The 23974-nt window shown below is 49.8% G+C and overlaps 1 protein-coding gene across 1 annotated transcript in view; it reads right to left on the reverse strand.

The window, feature by feature from the left end:
• Positions 1 to 7324: 7324 nt before the first annotated feature.
• The window catches only part of ltc4s (leukotriene C4 synthase), a 48030-nt gene continuing 31380 nt past the window's right edge, over positions 7325 to 23974 (reverse strand). The window contains exons 4-5 of the mRNA XM_085994078.1: positions 21215 to 21296; positions 7325 to 7719 (exon numbers count right to left, since the gene is read on the reverse strand). Coding sequence (XP_085850204.1) covers positions 7581 to 7719; positions 21215 to 21296 — 221 coding nt within the window. The 3' untranslated portion in view covers positions 7325 to 7580. The remainder of the gene's footprint in view (positions 7720 to 21214; positions 21297 to 23974) is intronic.

Below are 23974 nucleotides of genomic sequence, written 5' to 3' on the forward strand. Positions count from 1 at the left end.
AAGCGTAACCCTAGCATACGGTGGACCCCTCCCCCCACTCACAGTCAACAACCAGCAAACGTTAAACCGCCCACCGCGTAACACCTGCAGCCTCTCCACCCTCAAGGTCCCGCCACCCTCTCTGTTTGCTAACCTTACCCCTGACTGCAAACCCGTCGCTACCAAAAGCAGGCGGTATAGCGCCGGGGACAGAGCCTTCATTAGCTCTGAGGTGCGGCGCCTCCTGAAAGAGGGCATTATCGAGGGGAGCAGCAGCCCCTGGCGTGCCCAGGTCGTAGTCGTAAAGACCGGCGATAAAAACCGCCTGGTCATCGACTACAGCCAGACCATAAACAGATATACCCAGCTGGACGCATACCCCCTCCCCCGCATATCTGACATGGTCAATCAGATTGCACAGTATAAAGTATTCTCGACCATCGACCTGAAGTCGGCCTACCACCAACTCCCTATCCACCCTGAGGACCGCCAGTATACCGCCTTCGAGGCGAATGGGCGCCTATACCACTTCCTTAGGGTCCCCTTCGGTGTCACTAATGGGGTCTCGGTCTTCCAAAGGGAGATGGACCAGATGGTTGACCAGAACGAACTGCAGGCTACATTCCCCTACCTAGATAACGTCACTATCTGCGGCCGCGACCAGCAGGAACATGACGCGAATCTGGAGAAATTCCTCCGTACGGCCCAACGGCTGAACCTCACCTACAATAAGGAGAAATGCGTGTTTAACACCACGCGCCTTGCCATCCTCGGCTGCGTAGTGGAGAACGGAATCATCGGCCCCGACCCAGAAAGAATGCGCCCCCTCATGGAGCTACCCCTCCCCCACTGCCCTAAAGCACTTAGGAGAACCCTGGGGCTTTTCGCCTACTATGCCCAATGGGTACCCAATTACGCGGACAAAGCCAGACCCCTCCTGAAAGCCACTTCCTTCCCCCTCACGGAGGAGGCGTGCGCGGCCTTCTCCCTCATTAAGGGAGACATAGCCAAGGCCACGATGCACGCAGTGGACGAGTCCATCCCCTTTCAGGTGGAGAGCGACGCCTCCGACTTCGCCTTAGCCGCCACCCTAAACCAGGAGGGGAGGCCAGTGGCCTTCTTCTCAAGGACCCTACAGGGCCCCGAGATCCGACATTCGTCGGTCGAGAAAGAGGCCCAGGCGATCGTGGAGGCAGTACGGCGCTGGAGGCACTACCTGGCAGGCAAACGATTTACCCTCCTCACCGACCAGCGTTCGGTGGCTTTCATGTTTAATAACAAGCTGAAGGGCAAAATCAAGAATGACAAGATTTTGAGATGGAGAATCGAGCTCTCCACCTACGATTATGAGATCTTGTACCGGCCAGGCAAGCTGAACGAATCCCCTGATGCCCTTTCACGAATGACATGCGCCAGCGCGCATATCGATAGGCTTCAGACCCTCCACGACCAGCTCTGCCACCCCGGAGTCACCAGACTCTACCATTTCATTAAGGCCCGCAACCTGACCTACTCCATCGAGGAGGTCAGGACCATGACCAGGAACTGCCAGACCTGTGCGGAGTGCAAACCGCACTTCTATAGGCCGGACCGAGCAAGCCTGATCAAGGCCACCCGCCCCTTCGAGCGCCTGAGCATCGACTTTAAGGGGCCCCTCCCGTCCTCTGACCGTAATGTGTACTTCCTCAACATCGTTGATGAGTACTCCCGTTTCCCCTTTGCCTTCCCCTGCCCCGACATGACCAGTAGCACGGTCATTAAGTGCCTGAATGCCCTCTTCGCCTTGTTCGGGTTCCCGAACTATATACACAGCGACCGGGGCTCCTCCTTCATGAGCGAGGAACTCCGGCAATTCCTCCTAGAGAGAGGTATTGCAGCAAGCAGGACCACCAGCTACAACCCCAGAGGTAACGGTCAGGTGGAAAGAGAGAACGCGACGGTATGGAAGGCCGTCCTCTTAGCCTTAAAGTCTAAGGGCCTCCCAACCTCCCGCTGGCAAGAAGTCCTCCCGACAGCGCTGCACTCCATCCGGTCATTACTTTGCACGGCCACTAACACCACCCCCCATGAACGAATGTTCGTTTTCCCCAGGAAGTCGACTACGGGAACCACTCTACCAACCTGGCTGACCGCCCCGGGGCCGGTCTGGCTGCGGAAACACGTGAGGACCCATAAAACGGACCCCCTGGTCGAGAGGGTGAACCTCCTGCACGCCAACCCCCAGTACGCCTACGTGGCGTACCCAGACGGGCGGGAGGACACTGTCTCCCTACGAGACCTCGCACCCTCAGCCGATCCGGAAACACCGCCACCACCCCCCCCAACCTCAGTCCAGGTAGACGGCATGCCGGAACCCCACGAGCCCTCGCCGACCACGCAAACACCAGCATCAACACCGGATAAGGCACCAGCACCGGATAAGGCAACACCACCGCTGCGGCGATCGGAGAGGCTTACGAAGCCTCCGGACAGACTGACCTACCAGAATTGGTAGTACACTTCACCCCGCCGGACTTAATTCTAAACAAGGGGTGAATGTGGTAAACCACGTTCACTATCGTTAGCACTGTTCACCACTGTTCGTTATAACTGTATCACTGACCACTATTGTATCACGGTACGAGGTCGCCTCTTGCCACACTGCTATACCTGGGATGACCACTGCCGACTCCGCCTTGGCTCCACCCACCAGGCCAGGTATAAAGGTGAGCGACTGGCTGGTATTCCTCCTGCTTGGATCGGATCACCCACGAGAGTGGGCTGTTATTTAGTCAATAAAAACCTTTAGTCACCTTCGTAACTCTTCGCCTTTTATTGGAGGAATTGATAGGTATATCACTGACACACTCCTGGGAACCCCCCTGTAAATACTGACACACTCCCAGGGACCCCCTGTAAATACTGACACACTCCTGGGGACCCCCCTGTAAATACTGACACACTCCCAGGGACCCCCTGTAAATACTGACACACTCCTGGGGACCCCCTGTAAATACTGACACACTCCCGGGGATCCACTGTAAATACTGACAGACTCCCAGAGACCCCCTGTAAATACTGACACACTCCCAGAGACCCCCTGTAAATACTGACACACTCCCGGGGACCCACTGTAAATACTGGCACACTCCCGGGGACCCCCTGTAAATACTGACACACTCCCGGGTACCCACTGTAAATACTGACACACTCCCGGGGACCCCCTGTAAATACTGACTCAGTCTTGGGGCCCCCTGTGAATACTGACACACTCCCGGAGACCCCCTTTAAATACTGACACACTCCCGGGGACCCCCTGTAAATACTGACACACTCCCAGGGAGCCCCTGTAAATACTGACACATTCCCGGGGACTCTGTGTAAATACTGTCACACTCCCGGAGACCCCCTGTAAATACTGACACACTCCTGGGAACCCCCCTGTAAATACTGACACACTCCCAGGGACCCCCTGTAAATACTGACACACTCCTGGGGACCCCCCTGTAAATACTGACACACTCCCAGGGACCCCCTGTAAATACTGACACACTCCTGGGGACCCCCTGTAAATACTGACACACTCCCGGGGATCCACTGTAAATACTGACAGACTCCCAGAGACCCCCTGTAAATACTGACACACTCCCAGAGACCCCCTGTAAATACTGACACACTCCCGGGGACCCACTGTAAATACTGGCACACTCCCGGGGACCCCCTGTAAATACTGACACACTCCCGGGTACCCACTGTAAATACTGACACACTCCCGGGGACCCCCTGTAAATACTGACTCAGTCTTGGGGCCCCCTGTGAATACTGACACACTCCCGGAGACCCCCTTTAAATACTGACACACTCCCGGGGACCCCCTGTAAATACTGACACACTCCCAGGGAGCCCCTGTAAATACTGACACATTCCCGGGGACTCTGTGTAAATACTGTCACACTCCCGGAGACCCCCTGTAAATACTGACACACTCCCGGGGACCCCCTGTAAATACTGACACATTCCCGGGGACCTCCTGTAAATACTGACACACTCCCGGGGACCCCCTATAAATACTGACACACTCCCTGGGACCCCCTGTATATACTGACACACTCCCGGGGACTCTCTGTAAATACTGACACACTCCCCAGGGAGTATTGGCTCCCAGATTTCCTACATTACAATAATGACTACAGCTAAAGTCCCTCATTGGCTGTAAAGTGCTTTGGGATGTCCTGAGGTCATGAAAGGGGATGTATAAATGCAAGTCTTTCTTGCCTATGGTGAGGCTTAAGTAGCAAAGTACCTCTTGGTCCATTGGAATAGTGAGCATCCTCAGCTCATGTTCCCATCATGTCAAGTGAAAATTAATGGGCTTTGTTCAAAATAAGTTTAACTGGAGTCTTTGTGCATGATACTCAACTTAAAGCATATTTTAATGTAACTTATGTAAAAAATAGCTAATTACAGACAGTATTTATTCATTACTTAGAAAAAAATTAGCATCAGCACCCCCCAATCCCGCGACCTCTTCCACCTAGAAGGACAAGGGCAGCAGGCGCATGGGAACACCACCACCTCCAAGTTCCCCTCCAAATCACACACCATCCTGCCTTGAAAATATATCGGCCGATCCTTCATCGTTGCTGGGTCAAAATCCTGGAACTCCCTCCCTAACAGCGCTGTGGGAGCACCTTCACCACACGGACTGCAGCGGTTCAAGAAGGCGGCCCACCACCACCACCTTCTCAAGGGCAACTAGGGATGGGCAATAAATGCTGGCCTTACCAGCGATGCCCACACGTCCCAGAAAAGAATTTTTAAAAGAATTACAATCAGAACCTTTACATTGCCCCCAGACTTGTAGGCTTTGGTCACAGAAGAGGAGATCCAGGAATATCCAGGAGATGGTCAAGTACCTGGAGTGGGATTTCAGCCCAGAACCTGACTCGAATAACCCCGCTACCAACCGAGTCAAGCTGGTACCTGGGAAAGAGGGAGCAGGACCAGTACCCAAGCTATGTGTTGCCGTGGATGTTGATTGGAGTGATGAATGAGCTGAGACATCAGCGAAGGTGATGGAGAGAGAGAGAGTTTTTCTCATATATGGTGGTCATTCCTTGCCCATCTCCCTAGATCAGATGAGATGGAGAATTCAGTGTGGAGAGGGCGGACAGCGCAAAAAACAGTGGTCAGAGGAATATTGACCATCAGGGAAATATCTTGGAGAACCCGAACGAGGGAGAGTGACTCCTCACAGAATGAGTCGGAGATGGAATCAGAAGCTGGGAATATTGGTTTTGGCAAATCTACACAGACGACTTGGACTCGGGGATCAGAAGTGCAATTTTCAAAATTTGCGGATGACAACAAATTGAGGGGTGTAGTCAATGCAGAGGAGGACTGTGACAAAATACAAGTAGACATTAATAAAATTGCAGAATGGGCGTGTAATTGGCAAATGAACTCCAATGTAGGTTAAGTGTGAGGTGGTACATCTTGGTAGGAAGAATAAGGAGGCGACCGACTCCTCGGAAAATAAGTGTCTAAGTGGGGTCGAGGAGCAGAGGGAATCCAGGGACACAGATACACAAATCACTAAAAGTAGCAACACAGGTTAATAAGGCCATAAAATAAAGCAAACACGGCACTGCTGTTCATTTCTAGAGGGATCGAATTAAAAAGCAGAGAAGTTATGTTAAACTTTTATAGAGCCTTGGTTAGACCACTGTGAGTGTTGTGCACAGTTCTGGTCTCCACATTACAAAATGGATATAGAGGCACTGGAGAAGGTGCAGAAAGTATTTACCAGAATGATACCAGAACTGAGAGGTTATAAGTATCAGGAAAGATTGACCAGGCTGGGGGCTCTTTTCACTAGAAAGGAGAAGGCCGAGGGGTGACCGAATAGAGGTCTTTAAGATTATGGAAGGGTTTGATAGGATAGACCTAGAGAAGATGTTTTCACTTATGGGGGAGAGCAAAACTAGGGGCCATCAATATAAGATAGTCACTAATAAACCCAATAGGGAATTCAGGAGAAACTCCTTCACCCAGAGAGTGGTGAGAATGTGGAACTCGCTACCACAGGGAGAGGTTGAGGTGAATAGCACAGATGCATTTAAGGGGAAGCTAGATAGACACATGAGGGAGAAAGGAATAGAAGGATATGTGATCTGCTTAGATGAAATAGGGTGGGAGGAGGCTCGTGTGGAGCATAAACACCAGCACGGACCAGTTGGGGTGAATGGCCTGTTTCTGTGCTGTAGATTCTATGACACTTCCCTCCTCTGTTCCCGTATCCTTTTTATTTCCTCCTTTTGAAATCCTTATCCAAAACCCTTTTTAAATAATCAGAGTCTTTGCCTCATTAGCCACATCCGGTAAAGCCTCCCATGTTCTAATACCCTGTGTGTGAAAAGTTTTCTTGTAACTTTTCCGGTGCTAATCCTGAGCATGTGCACACTTGTTATCGATGGAAACAGCCCTTCCCTTTCAAAAAACCTTTCTGTAATTTTGAAAGCATCTGTTGGATCTGTTCTAGTGAAAGTTTTATTCAGCCTTTCTTCATAACTATAACCTCGAATTAGTAAAACTCAGTTTAAACCTTCCCAGGGCTCCAAGATCCCTACTATAATGGGGTTCCGAGAACGACACGCTGTACACTAACTGGTCTAAGTTACACCTTGAGATGTTGGAAATCCGAAATAACAACAGAAAATGCTGGAAAAACTCAGCAGGTCAGGCAACATCCGTGGAGAGAAATTTGAGTTGACGTTTCGGGTCGAAACCTTCTTCAAAACTGGAAGTAAAGAAAATAGATCACAGGCAGGGCTGCGATCAGACAAAAGAAGTGAAAGAGACAAAAGAAGTAGAAGAGACAATAAAAGGTGTTCGAAGCCAGATGAGATGGTAATAGGCTAACATTAGGTGTGAAGTGTACTGGCAGGGCAAGAGATAGCTGCCAGGTGTGAGAGAGAAACAAAAGGAAAGGGGGGGGGGGGAAAGGAGTGGAAAAATTACAAGAAAAATGTAATAGGGGCAAATAACCTCGGCCCCTATTACACATTTTTTCTTGTAATTTTTCCACTCCTTTCCCCCCACCCCCCCCCCCTTTCCTTTTGTTTCTCTCTCACACCTGGCAGCTATCTCTTGCCCTGCCAGTACACTTCACACCTAATCTCAGCCTATTACCATCTCGTCTGGCTTCGAACACCTTTTATTGTCTCTTTCCCTGCTTTTGTTTCTTTTACTTCCTTTTGTCAGATCGCAGATTTTCTTTCCAGTTTTGAAGAAGGGTTCGACCCGAAACGTCAACTCAAATTTCTCTCCACGGATGTTGCCTGACCTGCTGAGTTTTTCCAGCATTTTCTGTTGTTATTTAAGTTACACCTTCCACAGATTAAACATCACTTCCTTGCTTTTCCATTGTGTCCTTGCTCCTGTATTCAATGCCCCGTGTAGAAAACCCAGAATCCCATTTTCTACGGCTCTTCACTGCTTACACTCCAACCATTTAACAATCTACAAATAAATAAAATATTGTTGCTTTTAAGTTTAATTATCGCTTTAAATAATCTTTCGACGGCCAACACTCGAGACGGAGGCGGTCAACCAGGAATTGTTCACAGTTGGAAGAAGGTCTTTGCAGCAGCTACGGGATTGTAACCCAGATACCGAGAGGACAACTGGCTGAGGACTCCGACTGAAGCCAAGCCAATCAGAATCCAGAGCATCTTTGCACTGAAGTACAACGGAGACAACCTGGGAGGAAGAGAAGGTGAATTCAGTGTCAAGACTGTCAAAGAAACACCAGAAAGTGCCTGAAATCTAACATAAAATCAGGGGAAAAAATGGTATTAGCTTTTTGCTATGGATTTGACAGACTCTTACAGCGCAGGAGGAGGCCATTTGGCCCATCGTTCCTGTGCCGGCTCTTTGAACGAGCTCTCCAATTAGTCCCACTCCCCCTGCTCTTTCCCCGTAGCCCTGCAAATGTTTCCTTTTCAAGTATTTACCCAATTCCCTTTTGAAAGTTACTATTGAATCTGCTTCCACCGCCCTTTCAGGCAGCGCAGTCCTGATCACAACAACTCACCGCGTAAAAAAAATTCCCCTCATCTCCCCCTCTGGTTCATTTGTCTCCTCTGGTTACCGACCCTCCTGCCACTGGAAACAGTTTCTCCCAATCGATCAAAACCCTTCATAATTTTGAACACCTCTATTAAATCTCCCCTTAACCTTCTCCGCGCTAAGGAGAACAATCCCAGCTTCTCTAGTCTACCTGTACTCATTTTTTTTTTAGAGAATTCTGTGCTTGCACCCTACATCTCTCTGTTTTTTCACATCAATCAGCATCTTCTCATTGAGGTTATACTCCCATTTCTGATTTTACCTGACCCTTCTTTGGAATTCTCTGCCCCAGAGGGCTGTGGATGCTGAGTCGTTGAGCATATTCAAGGCTGAGATCGATAGATCTTCAGACAATAAGGGGGAAAAATTCAGTATCGCCCCGTTTGGGACGCCATTATCGGCCGTGCGCAAAGTTTAGCGCCTGGCGCTAATTATCGCCTCTGACAGCAAACTTGGCTTTTATCGCCCCTGGAGGTGATTGGAGCGCTAAATCAGGTGCTTCACACCTGTCTTAAGGCACAAAGGCCGAGGAGCGAGGCGCTACCTCAGAGCGCTGACGAAGCAAGGGCAAATCAAAATAAACCTGCAAAGTGCTGCTCAGTACTCAAAACTCCTTCACACAGCGTTGAATCTCTCCAGAAGTCTCTCTCTCTCTCTCTCTCTCTCTCTCTCTCTCTCTCTCAGAATGCGTGGTGCAACAATGTCACCGTCAAAAAAAGGCAGGAAGCGGTCGCCTTTAAATAGCGCTCCCCCAGTCCCTTTCTGACAGCAAAACGCTCCCCTCAACCTGTCGTTGCTAGCGGCAGGCGGTAAGGCAGGGGGCGCCACTCAATATCCGGTCCGGGGCGCTACCGGGGCGTTGCGCACTCGACTGACATCACAATCTGCTGGCGCAGGAGATCGTGGCGGTAGTGTTTAGCGCCGCCGCAAAATGTCTAGTTAATTTCACGAGCGGCGCAAACATCGCCGCGCCCGGGCGCTAGTTCCTTTGCACCCCATTAAGGCGCTAACGGGAGGCGCAAATAACTGAATTTTTCCCCCTATGTTCCTATGTTATGGCCTACTCCTGCTCTTATTTCTTATGTTCTTATGTTCCTTGCATTACACAGAATTACATAGAATATACAGCATAGAAACAGGCCATTCGGCCCAACTGATCCGTGCTGGTGTTTATGTTCCACACGAGCCTCCTCCCACCCTACTTCATCTCACCCTATCTCCCAATGCATTAAACTGCATCTGCCACATGCTTCCCCCTTTCCATTAACCTGTGTCTATGTCAACTGAAGGAAAAGTTAATTTTAAAGGAGAATGTATCAACACATCTGAAGTCAACACTGTACGCTTGCTGAGTACAACACATCATTAGACAACAGTCTCTGGGGGTCAGTTGTGTGACAGGGTAGTAAACAGCCCCTCTTACATCAGGAAATGTCTTTTCTCTTTGTGGGCCTGTTAATAAAGAAAGAATTAGCATTTATACAACCTCAGGGCTTTACAGCCAATGAAGTATGGTTGTAAAATAGGGAACACAACAGCCAATTTGCACACAGCAAGCTCCCATAAACAGCACTTTGATAATGACCAGATAATCAGTTTTAGTGATGTTGGTTAAGGGATAAATATTGGTCCAGGGCACCAGGGAGAACTCCCCTGCTCTTCTTCAAAATAGTGACTGCGGAATCTTTTATGGCCACCTAAGAGGGCAGACGGGGCCTCGGTTTAACGTCTCATCCAAAAGACGGCACCTCTGACAGTGCAGCGCTCCCTCAGTACAGGCACTGGGAGTGTCCGCCTAGATTATGGGCTTAAATCTCTGGAGCTGGGCTTGACACCACAACCTCCCGAGTCAGAAGCGCGAGTGCGACCCACGGCTGACACTGTGTGTGCCTTCGGCAAGAGTGCTACTGAACCTCAACAGGTTCAACGTTGGTTCAATAGCTCGTGGGTTTGAACCTTACACTAGGAACTGAAAAAGAAGATTATTAAATATTCATTCATGCCCTTCGGGCTCCACCATTTTCTGGTTCTTTGAGAGTTTCCGAGTTGCCTGCAAGCTCTCGTGCCAATAGGACTGGCGTAGAACTGGTATTTACTTGTTTTGTTGAAGAAGTTTCGGGTTCTGGTTAAAAGTAGTCTACTTGAAGCTTTAATTGATTTCTGATATGGTTATGGGACTTTGTATATTGTGGTGTTATTTAGTGTTAAAGCCTTCCTTAACCTAGCGTAACCTAGGGGAGTTATGCACTGCTCTTTCAACATGGTTTAACATTTCATCTGAACCAAAAAAGGACAGATCTGAGTATTAATAAATGGTGGAAAGCTGGGAACAATGGAGGTCCTAAGAGACAACAGAAAATGTTGGAAACACTCAGCAGGATAGGCAGCATCGTGGCGAGAGAAACATCTGGAGCATTGTGTACAGTTCTGGGCACCACACCTTAGCAAGGATAGATTAGCCTTGGAGGGAGGGCAGCACAGATTCACCAGAATGTGACCCGGGCTCCAAGGGTTAGATTAAGAGGAGAGATTACACAAACTAGGCTTGTGTTCCCCGGAATATAGAAGGTTAAGGGATAATTTGATTAGGGTTTTTAGGATTTTGAAAGGAATTGATAGGGTGGATAGAGAGAAACTATTTTCCGCTGGTGGGGGAGTCTAGAACAAGGGGACAGAACCTTAAAATCAGAGCCAGGCCATTCAGGAGAGAAGTTAGGAAACATTTCTTCACACAAAGTGTGGCTGAAGTGTGGAACTCCCTCTCACAAAAAGCAGATGCTTGCTCAATTAATAATTTTAAATCTGAGGTCGATTGATTTTTGCTAGACAAGGGAACAAAAGGAAATGGAGCCAAGGCAGGTGGGATGGAGTTAAGATACAGATCAGCCATTGAATGATGGAATAGGCTCAAGGGGCTGAAAAGCCTCCTCCTGTTCCTATGTAATTTTACATAGAAACATAGAAGATAGGAGCAGGAGTCGGCCATTCGGCCCTTCGAGCCTGCTCCGCCATTCAAAGAGATCATGGCTGATCATCCAAATTCAGTACCCTGTCCCTGCCTTCTCCCCATATCCCTTGATCCCTTTAGCCTTAAGAAATATATCCAACTCTTTCTTGAATATATTTAATGGACTGGCCTCCACCGCCCTCTGTGGCAGAGAATTCCACAGGTTCACCACTCTCTGGGTGAAGAAATTCCAGTTACAATTTGACTGACCAAACATCCACTTGCCTTTAAGGTGGACACAAACGCCTGGAATTTCTCTGGGGGAGAACAGCGACCGAGGCTGAGCATAAAAAGCAGCGGCAGCAGCGAGGCCCAACCACAGCGGCTGGACCTGGACCTGGGGGGAGAACAGCGACCGAGGCGGAGCATAAAAAGCGGCGGCAGCAGCGAGGCCCGACCACAGCGGCTGGACCTGGACCTGGACCTGGGGGAGAACAGCAACCGAGGCTGAGCATAAAAAGCGGCGGCAGCAGCGAGGCCCGACCACAGCGGCTGGACCTGGGGGAGAACAGCGACCGAGACTGAGCATAAAAAGCGGCGGCAGCAGCGAGGCCCGACCACAGCGGCTGGACCTGAACCTGGGGGAGAACAGCGACCGAGGCTGAGCATAAAAAGTGGCGGCAGCAGCGAGGCCCGACCACAGCGGCTGGACCTGAACCTGGGTGAGAACAGCGACCGAGGCTGAGCATAAAAATTGGCGGCAGCAGCGAGGCCCGACCACAGCGGCTGGACCTGAACCTGGGGGAGAACAGCAACCGAGGCTGAGCATAAAAAGCGGCGGCAGCAGCGAGGCCCGACCACAGCAGCTGGACCTGGGGGAGAACAGCGACCGAGACTGAGCATAAAAAGCGGCGGCAGCAGCGAGGCCCGACCACAGCGGCTGGACCTGGGGGAGAACAGCGACCGAGACTGAGCATAAAAAGTGGCGGCAGCAGCGAGGCCCGACCACAGCGGCTGGACCTGGGGGAGAACAGCGACCGAGACTGAGCATAAAAAGCGGCGGCAGCAGCGAGGCTTACCAACTTAGCAGCGGGGAGAGAGGTAAAAAGTAATCAGAGTGTGACGTCACCAGGGAGCAGGTAAGTGATTGGTTGGTGAGTATTTCTCTAGTTGTTAAACTTTAACTCTGTGGTTTATAGTTGCTAAGGTCTTTCTGGTGTAGCGGGGACTGTTGGTAAACCATACAAGCGCCCTAGAGTATATCTTAACTGGTGGTATTGAATTAATTTAAATTAATTAAAGGGGTAAGTCATGCCAGGAGAGCCCAGCCCCGTGTTATGCTCCTCTTGCTCTATGTGGGAATTCAGGGACGCTGCCAGTGTCCCTGATGACCACGTGTGCCAGAAATGCATCCAGCTGCAGCTACTAGCAGGCCGCATGGAGGCGCTGGAGCTGCGGATGGATGGGCTTTGGAGCATTCATGATGCTGAGAGGGTCGTGGATTACACGTTTGATGAGTTGGTCACGCCGCAGGGTAGGGCTGCACAGGCAGAAGGGAAATGGGTAACCATCAGGCAGAGCAGTAGAGACAGGCAGGTAGGGCAGGGGACCCCTGTGGCCATCCCCCTTTCAAACAGGTATACCAATTTGGATACTGTTGAGGGGGATGACTTACCAGAGGAAGGCAGCAGCAGCCAACTTCCTGGCACCGGGGGTGCTTCTGCTGCTCAGGAAGGGAGGAAAAAGAGTGGGAGAGCAATAGTGGTAGGGGATTCTATCGTAAGGGGAACAGATAGGCGTTTCTGTGGCCGTAGACGTGACTCCAGGATGGTTTGTTGCCTCCCTGGTGCCAGGGTCAAGGATGTCACTAAACGGCTGCAGGGCATTCTGAAGGGGGAGGGTGAACAGGCAGAGGTCGTGGTTCACATTGGGACCAACGACATAGGTAGGAAGAGGGATGAGGTCCTGCAGCAAGAATTTAGGGAGCTAGGTAGCAGATTAAAGAATAGGACCTCAAAGGTTGTAATCTCTGGATTACTCCCGGTGCCACGTGCTAGTGAGTATAGGAATAGGAGGATAGAGCAGATGAATGCGTGGCTAAAGAGTTGGTGCAGGAGGGAGGGCTTTAGTTTCCTGGATCACTGGGCCTGCTTCTGGGGAAGGTGGGACTTGTACAAGTCGGACGGGTTGCACCTGAACCAGAGCGGGACAAATATCCTTGCAGGGAGGTTTGCTAGCACTGTTTGGGGTGGTTTAAACTAAAATGCCAGGGGGTTGGGAACCTGAGCAGGGAGACAGAGGAAAGGAAAACAGGGATAAAAGCAAAAGATAGGAAGGAGAAAAACAAAAGTGGCAGTCAGAGAATTCAACGGTTTAAATCAAACGTGGCCACAGTAAATAATAATTCTAATAGGTCCAAGAGCGTTAAAAAAACAAGCCTGAAGGCTTTGTGTCTTAATGCGAGGAGCATTTGTAAGAAGGTGGATGAATTGGCTGCGCAAATAGAGGTAAACGAATATGATTTGGTTGGGATTCCGGAAACGTGGCTCAAGGATGGCCAAGACTGGGAACTCAACATTCAGGGGTATTCGATATTTAGGAAAGATAGGCAAAAAGGAAAGGGAGGTGGGGTAGCATTACTGGTTAAAGAAGGGATTAATACAATTGTAATGAAGGATATTAGCTCTGATGATGTGGAATCTGTATGGGTAGAATTGAGAAATACTAAGGGGCAGAAAACGTTAGTGGGAGTGGTATATAGACCTCCAAACAGTAAGGCAGAAGTTGGGGATGGCATTAAAAGGGAAACTAAAGAAGCGTGCAATAAGGGCACAGCAGTCATCATGGGTGACTTTAATCTACATATAGTTTGGGCTAACCAAATTAGTAACAATGCTGTGGAGGAGGAATTCCTGGAGTGTTTGCGGGATGGTTTCCTGGACCAATATGTCGAGGAACCAACCAGAGATCAGGCCATCTTAGACTGGGTATTATGTAACGAGAAAAGATTAATTAGCAATCTTGTTGTACGAGGCCCCTTGGGTCGGAGCGATCATAATATGATCGAATTCTTCATTAAGATGGAGAATGAAGTAGTTGACTCAGAGACAAGGGTCCTCAATTTAAATAAAGGAAACTACGATGGTCTGAGGAGCGAGTTGGGTAGGATTGATTGGGGAATGGCACTCAAAGGGTTGACGGTGGATAGGCAATGGCAAACATTCAAAGACCGAATGGATGAGCTACAGAATTTGTTCATCCCAGTTTGGCATAAAAATAAAATAAAAAAGGTGACTCAACCATGGCTAACAAGGGAAATTAGGGATAGCATAAGATCCAAGGAGAGGACATATAAATTGGCTAGAAAAAGCAATAATCCTGAGGATTGGGAGCAGTTTAGGAGTCAACAAAGGAGAACAAAGGGATTAATTAAGAAAGGGAAAATAGAATATGAGAGTAAGCTAGCAGCGAACATAAAAACTGACTGTAAAAGCTTTTATAGATATGTGAAGAGAAAAAGATTGGTGAAGTCAAGCGTAGGTCCCTTACAGTCAGAATCAGGGGAATTTATAATGGGAAACAAGGAAATGGCAGACCAACTAAATACATACTTTGGTTCTGTCTTCACAAAGGAGGACACAAATAACCTCCCAGAGATGCCGGGGAACATAGGGTTTGATGAAAGGGAGGAACTGAAAGAAATCAGTAATTGTAGGGAAATGGTGTTAGGAAAATTGATGGGACTGAAGGCCGATAAATCCCCAGGGCCTGATGGTCTACATCCCAGGGTACTTAAGGAAGTGGCCCTAGAGGTAGTAGTTGCATTGCTGGTCATCTTCCAGACCTCGATAGACTCTGGAACGGTACCCATGGATTGGAGGGTAGCTAATGTTACCCCACTATTCAAAAAAGGTGGTAGAGAAAAAGCAGGGAATTATAGACCGGTAAGCCTGACATCGGTAGTGGGGAAAATGCTAGAGTCTATTATAAAAGATGTAATAGCAGAGCACTTGGAAAGCAGTGACAGGATCGGACAAAGTCAACATGGATTTACAAAAGGTAAATCATGCTTGACTAATCTACTGGAATTTTTTGAGGATGTAACTGGTAAAATAGATAAGGGGGAGCCAGTGGATGTGGTGTATTTGGACTTTCAGAAGGCTTTCGATAAGGTCCCACATAAGAGATTAGCGTGCAAAATTAAGGCACATGGGATTGGGGGCAAGGTATTGACTTGGATAGAGAACTGGTTGGCGGACAGAAAGCAAAGAGTTGGAATAAATGGGTCGTTTTCCGAGTGGCAGGCAGTGACTAGTGGGGTACCACAAGGATCGGTCCTAGGACCCCAGCTGTTCACAATATATATTAATGATCTGGACGAGGGAATTGGATGTAATATCTCCAAATTTGCAGACGACACAAAGCTGGGTGGGAGGGTAAGCTGTGAGGAGGATGTCGTGAAACTCCAGTACGATTTGGACAGGTTCGGTGATTGGGCAGAAACCTGGCAAATGCACTATAATGTGGATAAATGTGAGGTTATCCACTTTGGTGGCAAAAACAGGAAGGCAGATTATTATTTGAATGGCAATAGATTGAGAGAAGGGGAAGTGCAAAGAGACCTGGGTGTTATTGTGCACCAGTCGCTGAAGGTAAGCATGCAGGTGCAGCAGGTGGCTAAGAAGGCAGATGGTATGTTGGCCTGCGTAGCAAGAGGGTTCGAGTACAGGAACAAGGATGTCTTGCTGCAGCTGTACAGGGCCTTGGTGAGACCGCACCTTGAGTATTGTGTGCAGTTTTGGTTACCTTACCTGGAACTCCCTCCCTAACAGCGCTATGGGAGTACCTTCACCACACGGACTGCAGCGGTTCAAGAAGGCGGCTCACCACCACCTTCTCAAGGGCAGCTAGGGATGGGTAATAAATGCCCACATCCCATGAATGAATAACTCAAGTCCGACGGCACTTTGTCGCTGGCAGAAGAACCTGCTCGTTGTATTAAGCTGCTCTTGGACTTAGAATCATAGAAACTCACTGCACAGAAGGAGGCCATTCGGCCCGTCGTGCCTGTGCCGGTTCTTTGAAAGATCAGTCTTGGTGAGACCGCACCTTGAGTATTCTGTGCAGTTTTGGTCGCCTTATCTGAGGAAGGATGTTCTTGCCATGGAGGGAGTGCAGCGAAGATTCACCAGGCTGATACCTGGGATGGCAGGAATGACGTATGAGGAGAGATTGTGTCAATTGGGCTTATACTCGCTGGAGTTTAGAAGATTGAGAGGGGATCTCATCGAAACCTATAAAATTCTGGCAGGTCTGGACAGACTAGATGCAGGAAGGATGTTTCTGATGGCCGGGGAGTCCAGAACCAGGGGTTATAGTCTAAGGATAAGGGGTAAGCCATTTAGGACTGAAATGAGGAGGAATTTCTTCACCCAGAGAGTGGTGAACCTGTGGAATTCTCTGCCACAGAGGGCGGTGGAGGCCAGTTCATTAAATATATTCAAGAAAGAGTTGGGTATATTTCTTGAGGCTAAAGGGATCAAGGGATATGGGGAGAAGGCAGGGACAGGGTACTGAAATTGGATGATCAGCCATGATCTCATTGAATGGCGGAGCAGGCTCGAGGGGCCGAATGGCCGACTCCTGCTCCTATCGTCTATGAATCTATGAAATCAACAGGACAACACCCTGGAGGACCAGCTAGTGGAATACTCTCCACTTGCCTGGATGAGTGCAGCTCCAACAACACTCAAGAAGCTCGACACCATCCAGGGCAAAGCAGCCTGCTTGATTGGCACCCCATCCACCACCTTAAACATTCACTCCCTCCACCACCGGCGCACCGTGGCTGCAGCGTGTACCATCTACAAGATGCACTGCAGCAACTCGCCAAGGCTTCTTCGGCAGCACCTCCCAAACCCGCGACCTCTTCCACCTAGAAGGACAAGGGCAGCAGGCGCATGGGAACACCACCACCTCCAAGTTCTCCTCCAAGTCACACACCATCCTGACTTGGAAGTATATCGGCCGTTCCTTCATCATCGCTGGGTCAAAATCCTGGAACTCCCTCCCTAACAGCGCTATGGGAGCACCTTCACCACACGGACTGCAGCGGTTCAAGAAGGCGGCTCACCACCACCTTCTCAAGGGCAACTAGGGATGGGTAATAAATGCCAGCGATGCCCACGTCCCATGAATGAATAACTCAAGTCCGACGGCACTTTGTCGCTGGCAGAAAAACCTGCTCGTTGTATTAAGCTGCTCTTGGACTTAGAATCATAGAAACTCACTGCACAGAAGAAGGCCATTTGGCCCGTCGTGCCTGTGCCGGCTCTTTGAAAGATCAGTCTTGGTGAGACCGCACCTTGAGTATTGTGTGCAGTTTTGGTCGCCTTATCTGAGGAAGGATGTTCTTGCCATGGAAGGAGTGCAGCGAAGATTCACCAGGCTGATACCTGGGATGGCAGGAATGACGTATGAGGTGAGATTGTGTCGATTGGGCTAATATTCGCTAGAGTTTAGAAGAATGAGAGGGGATCTCATCGAAACCTATAAAATTCTAACAGGACTGGACAGACTAGATGTAGGAAGGATGTTCCCGATGGCGGGGGAGTCCAGAACCAGGGGTCACAGTCTAAGGATAAGGGGTAAGCCATTTAGGACAGCGATGAGGAGGAATTTCTTCACCCAGAGAGTGGTGAACCTGTGGAATTTTCTACCACAGAAGGCAGTGGAGGCCAATTCATTAAATATATTCAAGAAGGAGTTAGATATATTTCTTAAGGCTAAAGGGATCAAGGGATATGGGGAGAAGGCAGGAACAGGGTACTGAATTTGGATGATCAGCCATGATCTCATTGAATGGCGGAGCAGGCTCGAGGGGCCGAATGGCCTACTCCTGCTCCTATCTTCTATGTTTCTATGTTTCTATGTTTCAGTCGTGCTCAGTCCCCCATCCCCCGCTTTGTGTCCGTAACCCTTGTGGTAAACCACTGGTTGTTGTTGTTGTTGTTGTTACACACTGTTGTACCTATGCATGCCTCAACATGTCTCGGCTGGCTCCACCCACACAGGCCCAGGTATAAAGGTGATTGACCTGCAGCCCCCTGCCTTCTTGGAACCCAGTCAACCACGAGAGGCATGCTCTGTTCTTTGCTAATAAAAGCCTTTAGTTACTCTCTTAACTCTCAGTCTTTTATGAGTAATTGATAGCGCATCAATTTTATTAGCAAAGAACAGAGCATGCCTCTCGTGGTTGACTGGGTTCCAAGAAGGATGGTCGACCAGAACGCGCTCCAGGCCACTTTCCCCTATCTAGACAACGTCACCATCTGCGGCCGCGACCAGCAGGACCATGATGTTAATCTAGAGAAATTCCTCCGTACGGCCCAGCGGCTGAACCTAACATACAACAAGGACAAATGTATGTTTCGTACCAAGCGCCTTGCCATTCTTGGCTGTGTAGTGGAGAACGGAGTCCATCGGCCCCGACCCCGACAGGATGCGCCCCCTTATGGAGCTCCCCCTCCCCCACTGCCAAAAAGCACTGAAGAGATGCCTAGGGTTTTTCTCGTACTATGCTCAGTGGGTGCCCAACTATGCGGACAAAGCCAGACCCCTCATCAAGTCCACCTCCTTCCCCCTGACAGCAGAGGCCTGTGCAGCCTTCACTCTCATAAAAGGAGATATTGCGAAGGCCACAATGCACGCAGTGGATGAGTCCATCCCTTTCCAAGTGGAGAGCGACGCATCCGACTTTGCCCTAGCTGCAACCCTTAACCAGGCGGGGAGACCCATGGCCTTTTTCTCAAGGACCCTCCAGGGCCCCGAGATTCAACACTCCTCTGTCGAAAAGGAGGCCCAGGCCATTGTGGAAGCTGTGCGACATTGGAGGCATTACCTGGCCGGAAAACGATTTACCCTGCTCACTGACCAGCATTCAGTAGCTTTTATGTTTAATAATAAGCAGAGGGGCAAAATCAAGAACGACAAGATCTTGAGGTGGAGAATCGAACTCTCCACCTACAATTACGATATCTTGTACCGGCCCGGGAAACTCAATGAGCCCCCAGATGCCCTATCACGTGGTACATGCGCCAACGCGCAGGTCGATAGACTGAAGACCCTCCACAATGACCTCTGCCACCCGGGGGTCACCAGGTTTTTTCACTTTATCAAATCCCGTAACCTGCCCTACTCCATCGAGGAGGTCAGGACCATGACCAGGAACTGCCAAATCTGTGCCGAGTGCAAACCGCATTTTTATAGGCCAGACAGAGCAAGCCTGATCAAAGCCACGCGCCCCTTTGAACGGCTGAGCGTCGATTTTAAAGGGCCCCTCCCCTCCTCCGACCGCAATGTGTACTTCCTCAACATAATTGATGAGTACTCCCGTTTCCCGTTTGCCATCCCTTGCTCAGACATGACCAGTACCACGGTCATTAAATGTCTGAATGACCTCTTCGCCTTGTTCGGTTTCCCTAGCTATATTCATAGCGACAGGGGCTCATCCTTTATGAGCGACGAACTCCGGCAGTACCTGCTCTCGAGAGGTATCGCTACAAGCAGGACCACCAGCTACAACCCCCGGGGGAATGGCCAGGTGGAAAGGGAGAATGCGACGGTCTGGAAGGCAGTCCTTTTAAACTTGAAATCTAAGGGCCTTCCGACCTCTCGCTGGCAGGAAGTCCTCCCTGCGGCGCTCCATTCCATTCGGTCACTGCTCTGTACAGCCACCAATGCTACCCCTCACGAGAGAATGTTCTCCTTCCCCAGGAAGTCCACATCGGGGATCTCGTTACCGACATGGCTGACTTCTCCAGGACCCGTCCTACTGCGGAAGCACGTGAGGTCCCATAAGACGGACCCCCTGGTCGAGAGGGTGAGCCTCCTCCATGCCAACCCTCAGTATGCTTACGTGGTGTACCCGGACGGGCGGGAGGACACAGTCTCCATACGAGACCTCGCACCTTCGGGTGCTCCCGAAACACCCCCCTCGCCATCCACCACTACCCACGCCTACCCCCAGTACGCTTACGTAGCGTACCCGGACGGGCGGGAGGACACAGCCCCCACACGAGATCTCGCACCTTTGGGTGCCCCTGAAACACTACCATTGCCATCCACCACTACCCACAACCCAACCCCGCTAGACGGCATGCCGCAGCCCCAGGACCCGTCACTGACCACCCAACCACTCAATGAGACGCCAGACTCAACGTTGGATGCTGCACCATCACCGCCGCCACCACGACGATCAGGACGGCATACAAGGCCACCTGATAGACTTACTTACACGAACCTTTAGTACACTTCACCCCGCCGGACTCAATTTTAAACAAGGGGTGAATGTGGTAAACCACTGTTGTTGTTGTTGTTGTTACACACTGTTGTACCTATGCATGCCTCAACATGTCTCGGCTGGCTCCACCCACACAGGCCCAGGTATAAAGGTGATTGACCTGCAGCCCCCTGCCTTCTTGGAACCCAGTCAACCACGAGAGGCATGCTCTGTTCTTTGCTAATAAAAGCCTTTAGTTACTCTCTTAACTCTCAGTCTTTTATGAGTAATTGATAGCGCATCAACCCTGTCAGTTCCTCATCCTCCAGAACCCGTCCGACTCCGTTTTAAAATTATTGATGGAATCAGCTCCCGCCACCTTCTCGGGTCGAGCGTTCCCGATCCCCACAACTCTCGAAGTGAAAACATCTCCCCTCTCGATCTTTTGCCAATGATTTTGAATCTGTGACCTCTGGTTATTGACCCACTCACCAGAGGGAATAGTTTTTCTCTCTCTACTCGATCAAAACCTCTCATCATCTTGTAAACCTCCATTAGGTCACCTCTTCACCTTCTCTGTTCCAAGGTGAACATTCCCAACTTTTTCAACCTCTCCTCCGAACTGAAGTCCCTCATCCCTGGGAACATCCTGGTAAACCTCCTCTCTACCCTTTCTAAGGCCTTTCCATCTTTCCTGAAGTGTGGGGCCCAGAATTGTCCACAACACTCCAGCTGAGGCCTAACCAGTGATTTAGAAAGTTCGAGCAGGATACAGAGTGACATGGGCACAAGGCGGGCGATTGGTTCCCGACTGGCCCAGTCGATATATCGGACCATTGCCACAGGAAAACTCTAACCCAATGCAAGTCAGGGCCTTAGAGAGGAAAGTTAAGTCTTACCTTTTCTGGGCTGATTCAGAGTAGCCTTTGAAGTACTTGTACCTGCCATACAAATACAGAACACCAACACATACTGCTAGAGCTGTATGGGAAGAAAACAAAAGGGTTAGTGCCCACATGCACCGCAACTAAAGATGATCACACTGAACACAGGGTCCAACTTTCAACAGCTCACAACCCAAGCCACGGGAAAAACGACACAACAGAAACCCCAGAGCATCAAGAAAAAGGTTTTAACCTCAGTCTTCCAATCCTCCCTCATTTCGGCAGCACCTCTCCCACCTAGAGGGACGAGGGCAGCAGGCGCATGGGAACACCACCACCTCCACGTTCCCCTCCAAGTCACACACACCCCATCCTGACTTGGAAATATATCGCCGATCCTTCATCGTCGCTGGGTCAAAATCCTGGAACTCCCTCCCTAACAGCACTGTGGGAGCACCTTCACCACACGGACTGCAGCGGTTCAAGAAGGCGGCTCACCACCACCTTCTCGAGGGCAATTAGAGATGAGCAATAAATGCTGGCCTTGCCAGCGACACACCCACATCCCAAGAATTCATTACAAAAGATCTAATCACTACTTTCAGATTTATCTTGTCCCCATGTCTACTTTTTTTTTTGAGTGTGGTGATGTCCTTCACTGTGAACCTTGAGATTTCATCTGCTTTTCTCAATAAAAATAATAGATTAAAAACTCTGGTGAGTGCCTTGTCCACGCCAAACAATATGGAAGGAGAGGAGGGAGAATGGATCGCCGCTAGATTGCCAAATGTGCCCTCTAGTGCCTGGCTTAAGCATAGAACAGGCAGAGCCCTGGTCTAACAACAACTTGCATTTATATAGTGCCTTTAACGTCCCAGAGCGCTTGACAGAAACATAGAAACATAGCAGGAGTAGGCCATTCGGCCCCTCGAGCCTGCTCCGCCATTTAATGAGATCATGGCTGATCATCCAAATTCAGTACCCTGTCCCTGCTTTCTCCCCATATCCCTTGATCCCTTTAGTCTTAAGAAATATATCTAACTCCTTCTTGAATATATTTAATGAATTGGCCTCTACTGCCTTCTGTGGTAGAGAATTCCACAGGTTCACCACTCTCTGGGTGAAGAAATTCCTCCTCATCTCTGTCCTAAATGGCTTACCCCTTATCCTTAGACTGTGACCCCTGGTTCTGGACTCCCCGGCCATCGGAAACATCCTTCCTGCATCTAGTCTGTCTAGTCCTGTCAGAATTTTATAAGTTTCAATGAGATCCCCTCTCATTCTTCTAAACTCTAGCAAATATAAGCCTAATCGACCCAATCTCTCTTCATACGTCATTCCTGCCATCCCAGGTATCAGTCTGGTGAATCTTCGCTGCACTCCCTCCATGGCAAGAACGTCCTTCCTCAGGTGACCAAAACTGCACACAATACTCAAGGTGTGGTCTCACCAAGGCCCTGTACAGCTGCAGCAATACATCCTTGCTCCTGTACTCAAATCCTCTCGTTATGAAGGCCAACATACCATTTGCCTTCAAACGATTATCAAACAGAATTTGACACCAAGCCACATAAGGAGAGATTGAGACAGGTGACCAAAAGCTTGGCCAAAGAGCTAGATTTTAAGGAGCGTCTTAAAGGAGGAGAGAGAGGCGGAGAGGTTTAGGGAGGGAATTCGAGCGCTTAGGACCTCAGGCAGCTGAAGGCACGGCTGCCAATGGTGGAGCGATGGAAAATGGAGGGATGCGCAAGAGGCCAGAATTGGAGGAGTGCAGAGATCTCGGAGGGTTGTGGGGCCGGAGGAGGTTATGCAGATAGAGAGGGGGGGTGAAGGCCATGGAGGGATTTCAACACAAGGATGAGAATTTTAAAATCGAGGCGTTGCCGGACCGGAAGCCAATGTAGGTCAGCGAGCACAGGGGGTGATGGGTGAACGGGATTCAGTGCGAGTTAGGACACGGGCAGCAGAGCATATAACAGGCCTGGTGCATGGTTACTGTGCTTGTGGCAGCTAGTAGAGTTAAAGGGGGTGATTTTCATTCAGAAGTCGGGAAGGAGGCAGGACTACAACTTTTGGGGTTGTACACCCACCTCCATCGAGATGCGGCCAATCCACGCGATTTTGACTTGATTGACCTTGTTGAGCCCACCTAGCGGGCTCAGCAGGCCAATTAAGGGCCACCCGGCAACAGGTGACATCACAGACTGAAATTTCATCTGTCAACACCTTTTGACAGATGAAATATCAGTGTTTCACAGCTGTTTGAAGCTGTCAAATACTGACAGTCTTACTTCTAACCTGAGTCCTTCTCCACAGACTCAGTTAGAAATCTCTCCTGCACAGTAAGCTGAAGGCTGTCACTTTTGACAGTTCGCAGCCATTCTGCTTTCTGTGCCGGTGAGATGAGGAACTCCCGGGACCTAAAGGAAGGAAGGCTGTAAAGGTAAGAAAAGGTATGTAAAACTTATTTAATCACTTTAGACACACCAAACACACTTACCTTTGCACTGATGCACCCATCACTCACCTGAACACCGACATCTCGACCCCTCCAAGTCCTTCAACCCGACAGCCCGCCTCCTCTAATTTGGCGTGGTTTGGAGCCATCGGGAATCCCACGCTTCAACATTAAAAATAAGGATTAGGCTAAAAACTGCCTGTTACCTACCTGTTAACAGGCAGTTAATTGGCACTAATCCCTTCCCACCTTGGGTAGGCGGGTCCCAGTGCGGGGCGGGTACCCGCCTCCTTTGAAACTGGCATGGAGGTGGGTTG

Source organism: Somniosus microcephalus, chromosome 8 (genome assembly GCF_052327205.1).
Source record: "Somniosus microcephalus isolate GS21.2 chromosome 8, FLI_Smic_1.0, whole genome shotgun sequence".
In the NCBI taxonomy this organism is placed as follows: domain Eukaryota; kingdom Metazoa; phylum Chordata; class Chondrichthyes; order Squaliformes; family Somniosidae; genus Somniosus; species Somniosus microcephalus.